The 10697-nt window shown below is 34.9% G+C and overlaps 1 protein-coding gene across 1 annotated transcript; it reads right to left on the bottom strand.

Moving 5' to 3' along the window:
* Positions 1-7422: 7422 nt before the first annotated feature.
* On the bottom strand, positions 7423-7941 carry LOC149202403 (uncharacterized). Its single transcript, XM_089401577.1, has one exon. It carries the CDS (start codon positions 7939-7941, stop codon positions 7423-7425), a length of 519 nt encoding a protein of 172 aa, XP_089257703.1.
* Positions 7942-10697: the final 2756 nt, after the last annotated feature.

Below are 10697 nucleotides of genomic sequence, written 5' to 3'. Positions count from 1 at the left end.
GGAGTTAACTTTTTGGAAGTTTTTCTGGTGGGTTTTTTGGTCAAAATCCGGCAGCAATTTATTGGAATCGCAAGTTTGATAGCTAGTTTCTACACAATCAAAGCGTCCCAGGGGTTTTCCAAGGTGCTGAATCCAAATATGCAGTGAAAAAACCATTTTAACTGCAACAAATCAAGATTTCACCTCAATTTCTTCCCCCGGATTCCGTCACCGGAATCTCCAAAAAATCGCATTATAGACAACTCCAAAATATTTAAATTTTACGATTTTTACTAATTTTTTTAAAATAACCATTTATAATTTATAAATTAAAATAAATAATTATAATAAAAATTAATAAACTTTAACTTTAAAATATTAATCCATTCTGAATTTAACTTTTAAAATTTCAAATATATTTATAAAAAACTTTCTAAAATAAAACATGGAAGAAAAACTATCCAACTTATTAAATAATAAGTATATTAAAATTAATTGATGAACATATATTTATTTAAATAAAAAAAGCTAAGAAATTTAATTGGGTGGTTTCATGTTGTATGGTTTATTTCTGTTTTTAAATGGTGTATTATATACTAGCAATTGCACCAAAAGGTGCAAAGCAACACTGATAAGAGAAGTGGAAAAAATGTGGAAAGAAACAAACTTTTTGACCCGTGCATCTAAGGAACCACTCCAGCCCTTGCAATCAAAGTGCATCCCCATAGCTTTTGTTCCTACAACACGACAACACAACCCACTTTGATAACACAACCCACTTTGATGGCAAGAAATAGAGTGGTTCTTGAGGTGCAAGGCCATAAAATTTCTTCCCTTCAACATGACATTGCACACCTAATAAGGTGACATAAATGTTACAACCTAACATGACGACAATTTTTTCCACATTTACCCACTCCTATCAATATTCACCTTTCCATGCCATTATTAATTATTCTTATATGGTGTTGAAACTGCATCTGCACTAAGGAAATAATATGAACTCATTGACTTAATGAATACTTTTCACACAATGTGTGAGGTTTTTTCTTATTTTAAACTACTATGATATATGCACTAGGGATATGATATGAACTCATGACTTAATGAATTCCTTTCACATAATCCGTGAAGTTTTTTATTATTTTAGACTACTATTTTATATGATAGAGTAAATCTCATATGTTTTAAATTAATTAAAAATAAATACATTTACATTATCTAACTAGGTGTTATTAAATAATTGTTATATTATATTAACAAAAAAAATAGAATATATTAATTATTTTTTGTACGATGTTGAAATTGTTTATGCATTAACGATATTTTTTTAATATTTTATTTATTATTATTTCAAGATTTTAGTTAGGTTTTTTTAATTGAGAAGCTTATTTTATGATCTAGTATGAGGGGATGTGTAAGTTTGTCCTTCATCTATACCTTTTTACATTAAAAACAGAAAATAAAATTTGTTTTAAATAGAAAAATCATGTGTGAATAAGATGTTTAAATGTCATACTGAGGATCTATGTCAGTGCCCCTTTAAACTAAAAATAAAAAATAAAATTTGTTTTAAATAGAAAAATCATGTGTGAATAAGATGTTTAAATGTCATACTTCTAAAAAATATTTAAATAAACTATTTGAAGATCTATGTTAACTAATTTATGTCCATATCAAATTCATATTAAAAAAAAATATATATGGGTAAATTTTTTATTTGGTTCTATATGTACTCTATTTAGCATTCAAAAATATACTTTAAACAATAAAAAATAACACATTGTATTTTGCACTTTAAAAAAATTTACACATAAAAAAATTTAATCCCTCACAGCTCACACCCATGTAATATCTTTAATTAAAATGAATCTATCCTAATTTTTAAACTAAAAAAATTGATAAAACATGACATTTGTCTTTGATAGGCCTAGGGTTGATTGGAGGGAATGTCGAAATGCTCGTCGACTTGATCATTCACATACATGCTTCCGTTTTTAACTTATAATCTAGTTTTGAGTTTAGATGATCACATATTGTTTAACAAACGCTTACAGATAGACTAAATAAATTGGAAAACAATTGAATAATAATACTATTGCATTAACCAGGATTGTAAGATTATACTCCTATGTTCGGAAAATGGAGAAGGCAGCCCATCCGATCACTTCCAGGGCGTCAAGATTGCACACGCCCTGATGTCTGTATGGATTGCAAGTTCCTAGTTGTGTGTATACTAGTCTGAAGCCTTGAGTTGGAAGCACCAAGAGGGAGTACTTGCACAAGAGAAAAAATAAAATGCAGGAAAACGCAAAGCCACTACAGACAGAATAAAAGAAAAGATAAGTGCGATAGAATCGAAGGAGAGTAAAGCGAAGCGTCATACATATATATAACCACAATGAAATAAGCTCTAGGACATCAGTCGAGGCAGAGTGAGTGTCTTGGTTGGAGTAGTGAAAACACCAAGTACTTGCACTCAAACGAAGTAGGTCGTGAGTGCGAGTTTACGAAACAGTTGCTACGCTACCTTTGACTCGGCTGGGGATCCTTACCATCTATTAAGGGATATAATTCCTTGACATCGTACTCTTATTTCACGATGCATTATTAACTAATAACCCCCAGTGTCTGGGTGCTAGTAGTTCAATATAACAGAAGCAACTTTTGTGATCATTCTCTCGCGCATTTCTTCATCAGACTCTTGGATGTGAGGACTATATGGTATCTAATGGCATGAAAAATGTCCTTATTGACCAAACTATTGTTGCTTTAACAAGATTTAAACGTCCAGTAAATGCAATGCATAAATATCTAAAAAAAAAAAAAAAACCTTTTGGCAAATACAATGCTTATAATAATACAATTTAGAATTGTAAATATTTGTCATAAAACATCCTGCTGAAGTCACCTTGAAAAACTTCAGCCTAGAGTTTACCACAAATCCCAGAAGTGACACTAAATAAGAGAATGATAATAAAATCCACAAAAATTATTCACCACAATAGGAATCCTCTAGAAACTGCTTTGGTAGGGTCTTCTTTCCATGAAAATAGATATAAAAGTTTTTCAAGCTGAACATACAGAAACGTCAAATGTGTGGGACTTACATAAGGTTGTTTAGGGCCCGACGCTCTCACTATCCTTCTTGACTAAAAAGTTCCTATCAATTTATTTTATTGCTCACCTCAATGAAGTTGTCTTCAATCTTGATCCTGCTTGTGGCCCAAATCCCGGTGCTAAAGTAATAGTGACTCCTTTTTGTCACTCAGTGCGTGGGTTACCAAGCAACACCATTCTTTTTACCTGCTAGTAATAATGGTAAGAACAATAATATTTTTGTAGTCGCCTTGATGCTTAGCCTGCCAGATATAGCGTTTAAACTATAAAATCATTTTTCATCTTAATTATTTTCATCCTCAAAGAAATCCTAATTTTTAAAATATATTATTTTGTAAATATCTGCCGATTTAAGAGATGTTGTCCGTCATTGTCATTTCAATTATATGGTGTCCTAATGTAAACAACCTACGTATGTAGAATATGATGGCACAACGCTAACCTATGTGACAAGTGTTATAAACGTGTTAAAGAGAAGCAAGTGTGAGTGAAGAGGGATCCTCAACGAGATTCAGGACGTGGCAACCCACCATGTTATTTTTCTATGAATCGTCTGCTTTTCATTACTTGAAATATTCATCCATTTCAACTTTTGAAGAAATTAGGGAATACAGGAGGATAAACGGTATTCATCCCTCTCAACTTCTAAAGAAACTAGGGAATACAGGAGCACAAACAATGCTTAACCTTCTGAATTCAACTGTATTGATACAGCTGAATACATATTGAAATAATTACTGGTAATTTGAATATGGTTGCAGAACTGGGACAGGACGTTAACAATGCGGCGGTGTTGGTTATGTTGGTCGGTTTTTTGATTACCATATTTCAGGCCGCTTCAACTGAGTTTGCTGGAAAAATCAATGGAAAATAACAAGATTGGACATGTGGAGGAGAAGGCCCGAGAGGCCATGGAAATGAGTGAGAAAACAATTGGAGGTGCATGTACAACATCGTGGGATGCAGTCAAAAGCTGAGCTAATGTGGCCTCTCAAAAATTGCCGAAATCCTTCGGTTTGAAGAAGACAACAACGCCAACTTCTGGCTTCCCAATAAGAGCTAGATAGAAATATTATATAGCCATTTAATTTCATTAAAATGCACAATTAACAATGTACATGGCTATGATTTGACAATTGACTCTCCAATAAATCACAAACACTAGAGAGGAATTTTGTTTACTCGTGTATGGTAGGTTGAATACTTTTTTTTTTTTCACTACGAAAAGACTTGATATATTATATTATATAATCAATACAAAAAACTTGATATATTATATTATATAATCAATAACTTGATATATTATATTATATAATCAATATTCAGAATATACACAATACTTGCGAGTGCCTGCCAAGTATTCCATCATATAGACCATGTGGGTATGCATATCCAATATCCCATCCAAATAATGTCACAACAAACATATTACTGAAATAACAAAATAGTCCATAGACCTAGATTTGTTCCAGAATAAACATAAAAGGACATAGATAATTACATCAAAATTGACTTAAAAAATATGCACTTGGCATATCTGCTACTCTACCATACCATCTATCCGAGCGATTGAGAAAATAGCATGACCTTCCATCCAAGTGAGTGAATTGATGAGTATTAAGACTAGTAAACATACAACAATGTACCAAAAAAGAGGGGATATAAAAATTACCCAAGAAATGGAAACTCTCTGACATCTAAAATGTTTTGATTCAGAATTATTTCCATGTGCATATTACCGAAATTACCTAGTAGTCCCCTCTTCGAAATTTCATCAACTTCCTTGTTTCGTTCTCTATCAATATGCATAATAGTATAATTTTTGAGTTGATTCCATAGACGACCAATTCTCCCCAGCCAACCAAGTAGCAAGGGATTGTTGATGTTTTCCCTGCCCATGATTTGATCTATGATAATCTTGGAATCCCCATAGATATGTATAGCAAAGATACCAAGAAAGTTGGTCAAACATAGGAGGCCCCATAAAGCCATTGCTTCAGCTCCGATGTTAGTGCCACTTCCCCCATACCAGTGAGTCTTGTATGCCAATTCGTTTGAAATAGAAATCCAAAATCGACAACCACATTTGTTCCGTTGTGTAGCACCATCAAAAAAATCCATTGGATATTCCATTTAAAGACTCGTCTGCTGGTGCTGTGGTATTTCGGAGCCTAATTCAATAGAAGTCTATATAGAAAGATTAGATAAAGTACTTTCAAAAACCTTATAGAAATCTCACGTGGAGTTATGAAATATGCATTTATTTCTCCACTTCCATATATCCCAAAAAAGTATGAGTGGAATGGATCTCCAAACTATCTTCTGAGTACTCCACCACTTCAAGCAATCCACAATGCAGTCATGTTAAATATAAGGAAAACCGATATGTGATGATAGCCTTTTCCATACCTGAACCGTATGTTGACACTTGAGGAACATGTGATTGCTGTTTTCCACTTCCATTATGCAAATAGAACAAATACTAGGACCATGCCACTACCTCTTCTGCAAGTTCTCCCATGAGTGATTTTTATTATGGAAAACCAACCATGAGAAAAGGATAATTTTGATTGGGATTTTGGTCTTCCAAAAGGCATATAAAACATGTTTATCCCCCTACTGAGCATTTTCGATACATAGAGAAAGATATGTATCAGCAACAATTATGTTTCCAGACTTCATCTTCCCTGTCCAAATTAGGTTGTCTTGTAATCCCGCACGACGAATCCCAAGATTCTTCATACCAACAATAATTTGATTCCATTCCTAGTCCCATTGCCCAAATAGACCCAACTCCTGTACATTTTTCCAAAATGGGCAGGGATGCCTCCATTGTGTAATGGCTTGACTCCAGAAATATATGCCTCATCTATTTAAGAACTGTTTGAGCCCCGTAGAGATGTTACAGTCATTGCCAGCACCCAGAATATGGTCTATTCCGAGAAGGATTCTGTGACTCGTTCCCATGGTCCATGCCATATGTTGTAGAAAGATATTGGCCACTTTGAGAAAGCTAAGCCAGATTGTTGATCCATGGATGGATCCAATAGTTCCTTTTCGGTACCAAAATAAGAAAACATGGTCCTTAAGATATTTATGTCTGATTATACGACTCCAAGACCCAGACCTAAATATACCCCTCCATAAAGATTTGATCAGTCACAACTTTCCAAACCGACATATATCTGATACCCCCCAACCCCCCATGACATTTGTCAACGTAATGTTGGACAACTTTGCCAAATGATATTTCTTATGCCCATGACTCCCCCCCATATAAAGTTAGTCATAATACGGTTAAGAATGTGAATAATGGTGACAAGGATATGATAAAGATGAGCCCAGTAAACACCCAGTTGGTTAAGGACAACTTGGGTAAGGATGACCCGACCACCCAGTGACAGACATCTAAATTTCCACCTAGATATTCTCTTAAAAAATCTATCCACAAGACATTGCCAATCAACATTCATGTAGTTACAAGGTTTGATATGGTACCCCAGGTACTTCATACCATTAACCATCATCTCTGCCTCAACACCAAACAATTTTTTTATATATGCAATGATTTCCAGATCACAATCTCCATGAAAGATAATATACTTATGCACATTCATATGCAAGCTAGTGGCAATAGAAAATTTCCTGAAAATATGAAAAAGGCACAACCATGCAAATCGATTTAACATACCCATGATGACAACATCGTCTACAAAGAAACCATGTGATATTTTGATGTTGTTACCCATCTGCAGAACCTGGAATTGGTTGAGCTCCACCGCTTTTTTAATATGCAAGCTCATATTGTCCATTGCCAAAATGAATAAAAGCTGAGAGAGTGAGCAACACTGTCAAAGTCCTCATGCAGCCTGAAAAAATTGTGTTGGGTAGTCGTTTATAATCACAGAAAAATTAACATTGATAACGCATGCCATAATCCAATCAATACATTTGGGTTGAAATTCCAATTTTGTAAAGGACCATTCTAAGGTATCCCCGATCCAGGCAATCATATGCCTTCTGCAGATCCACTTGCAAAATGGCAGCATTGAGATGTTTTGTATGAATCGAATGCATACATTCTTGGGCATTTGTAATAGTGTCATGTATTTGTGTGTCTTGAAGGAACCCATGTTGTTTCGAAGATATATGGCGCGATAGAATAACCCACATACGCCTAACAATGGTTTTTGAGATGACTTTATAAATGAGGTTACACACTGAAATGGGTCTAAAATCCGGGAAACAGGTTGTTGGGCAGCGCTTCGGGATTAAAGCAATATATGTGGAATTAATAAGATGGTGAATATTCCTAGTGATCCTCTAGTCCTCCACCATGTCCAGTGGATCATTTTTAAACAGATCAAAGAAATGTGTGAATAGTTCCACTGTCCACCCATCCGGCCCCGAGATTTTATCACCATTGAAATATTTAAGGACCACAAGTAATTCCTCCTCTGTGACGCATTTGAATAGTTCATCATTTGATTCCCAATCATACATTGTCGGGTAATGTTCAATCCCCCATATGAGATCCTTGAAAACAATGTCCTCGTTGCGGCCATAAGCCAATTGGAAATGTGAGGCCGTGTCTTTGCAAATATCCTCCTGAGACTGGATATAACTCCCATTGGCATCATTTATACCCCATATAGTATTTATATTGCACCTATGATTAGCACAACAGTGGAAAATTTTGGTGTTTCGGTCCCCTTCCTTGATCCAGATTGCTCGGCTCTTCAAATGCCAGGTGGCTTCTTCAATAGCAAGGAGCTTTTCCCTCTTTAATTCAAGGGCTTGTATGTGTAACCAAGTAGATTCTGGAATACTGTTTGTGGCCATCATAGGGAGTAAAGTGTCCAGTTCACATTGAATGTCAATTATATCTTTTTGCACAGTTTTGATTTTCCTCTTGTGCCAGATTTTAACCTCCCCACGAAGGCCTCTAGTTTTCCCAAAATGTGAACCATCGGGGAAAGTCCCTTTAAACGATCACAGATCCACGACTCTCTCACAATAAGTTAAAATCAGATCGTCTAACCAGGTTTTGTTAAATTTAAAAGGAATGCCATGTCGAACATCTGACCTCCTCTATGATAGTGTAATAGGTCTATGATTGGACATAAAGTTATTGATAATCTCCACATGTATATCACCCAGAAAAACCACTAACTGCCCGTGCATCAAAAACCGATCCAATATCTTAGTCACATGCCTCGCCAGCACGACCATTATCCCAAGTGGGAGCCATTTTAGCCCGACAAATATCCACAAAATTGTGTGCCAGAATAGCATCACGGATCATCCTGACCAGGGGATCAATTTTCCTAGTCCGTCCCCATACTTCATCCAATCCAATGGTGTAGCTCAAATCCCGAGCAATAATGAGGGAGGCCAACTCCATAATCCCTAATGTAAACAAGCGGTCCCAGAAAACAGCCCTGTCCCTGTATGGAGGATATGTATTCAGCATATGGACGTGGCCACCTAGTTTGCAGATATTTCCCTCAAGCAAAATACCCACAAAACATCTATATGCTTTGATTTTGACCCACCAAGGATCCCATAACACCACCAAACCACCAGAGAGGCCTGCAACAATAGTAGTAGAAAGATGCCATTCCGTGAACATTTTCCGGAAGTATTGAACAACATGAGGAACAATGTGCATGGTTTCTTGTAGAAGAATAATATATGGATGAAGAGAGTGGAAAAGTCGCTTGAGAGCCAGATATGTCGAGGCAGCCCCCAAACCCCGGATATTGAGTGAAATAATAAACGTCATGGAAACGCTAGGTTGGGCAGTCGTGCTCCAAGGGCCCATGAAGGGGGAATGTCAACAATTGACACATCAACCAAAAAATGATACATATGAGAGGAAAGAGGATTATGCCTGGGAGGACCCCGAAAATGTTGGCTTCCATGGTTTTGTTTCTGTCGGACAGTGATGTTTCCCGCAGAGGTAGGACTAATGTGGGGGGATGAAGAGCTAGATGACTTATGGATGGTAAGCGTACGCAAGTCCAAATATTTCCTATTAAGCAGAAAATCCAGGTCACTACCAACTGAGTTAATGGGAGAGTCCAGAGGCAAATTTGGCAGAGTGACACTTTTCCTAGGTCCCTTAGCCCGATTTGGAAAATGTGAAGGTGACGGAGATGGAACATACATAATATGGGAAGTGGAGGGAGTGTCGTGAGTGTTGTTTCCCATAGATTCCAATTCCAATTCGACACTGTGTGTTGTTTCCCATAGATTCCAATTCCAATTAGCTCAAAGATTTCTACCCACTGGAGTGGGTTGTCACCTTCGACATTCACTGTTCCAGCCTCCACCGTGATTCGTGCCTCTGCTAGTTTGAACGCGGAAAAGACAAAAGACAAAAATCTAGCATATTAATCAAAGAGAAAAGGCAAAAATCAAGCATATTAATCGTCAAAAACATGACATACAGTACTTAATTAATTTGATAGAGGTAATTAATCGTCCACATGAAACATGACATACAATACTTAATTAGTACTTAATTAATTTGACAGAGGTAATTAAATAATTCTATTTAGTCCACATGAAAACATGACATATAATACTTAATTAATTTGAAAGATATAATTAATGAATAATTCTATTTAGTCCACATGAAAACATGACATACAATACTTAATTAATCTGAGAGAGGTGATTAATGAATAATTCTATTTAGTGAACATGGAAACATGACATACAGTGCTTAATTAGTTTGATCGTCCACATGAAAACATGACATACAATACTTAATTAATTTGAGAGTAATTTGACAAAGGTAATTAATGAATAATTCTATTTAGTATGAAATATGTAATGATCATTTCAGAGAGGTCGTGGACTTGCAACAAACAATGACCTGCGTTGGGGAGAATGAGTTTGGACTTGTGTGGGGGAGAATACGAGTTTGGAATTGCCCAACATGTCTCGTTGAAAATAATGCAGAGAAAGGAAAAGCAAGTTTTTCTTAGAAAAAAAGATGGTAATAAATTAGTAATTACGTTATGAAAAAACAAAAAATATTGTAATTCTCAGAACAAAAAAAAATTACAAGGGAAAAATTAAAAACAGTAATTTCTATATTATAAAAATTTATAAAATGGAACATTGCTTAAAAAAAAAAAATTCCAACTTTACTAAAAAAATTATAAAATAGCAAATTTCAATCCAATATTAAAAAAAATTATAGCAAATTTCAATCAAATATTAGAAAAAATTATAAAATTATAAAATAGCAAACCTTAATTACAAATCCATATCTACTATACAAAAGAATAGTCCAAAAAATAGTCCAAATCCATATCTTTTTTGAAAAAAATTTAATGAATTTTTATTAAAATATAATGACGTTTATATATATATAATATCGGTAAAAAGTATAATGTTGATTTTTTTTTATTGGATTTTATAAAATCTATTTTTTTCCCTATCAAATCGAATTCGATAATTATACTTAAAACACACACTATCAAACGAAATAATTGAGTGTCACATTCCCACAAACGCTCACAACTACGAATCTTTTGACAAACATCCAAACTACCAAACTCGTTCAAAACTATTGACTCACGTTC

This window comes from Pinus tabuliformis, chromosome 2_1 (genome assembly GCF_031772625.1).
Source record: "Pinus tabuliformis cultivar Carrire ecotype Pingquan chromosome 2_1, CPIR1, whole genome shotgun sequence".
Classification (NCBI taxonomy): domain Eukaryota; kingdom Viridiplantae; phylum Streptophyta; class Pinopsida; order Pinales; family Pinaceae; genus Pinus; species Pinus tabuliformis.
This window is presented reverse-complemented; position numbering and strand designations above follow the sequence as displayed.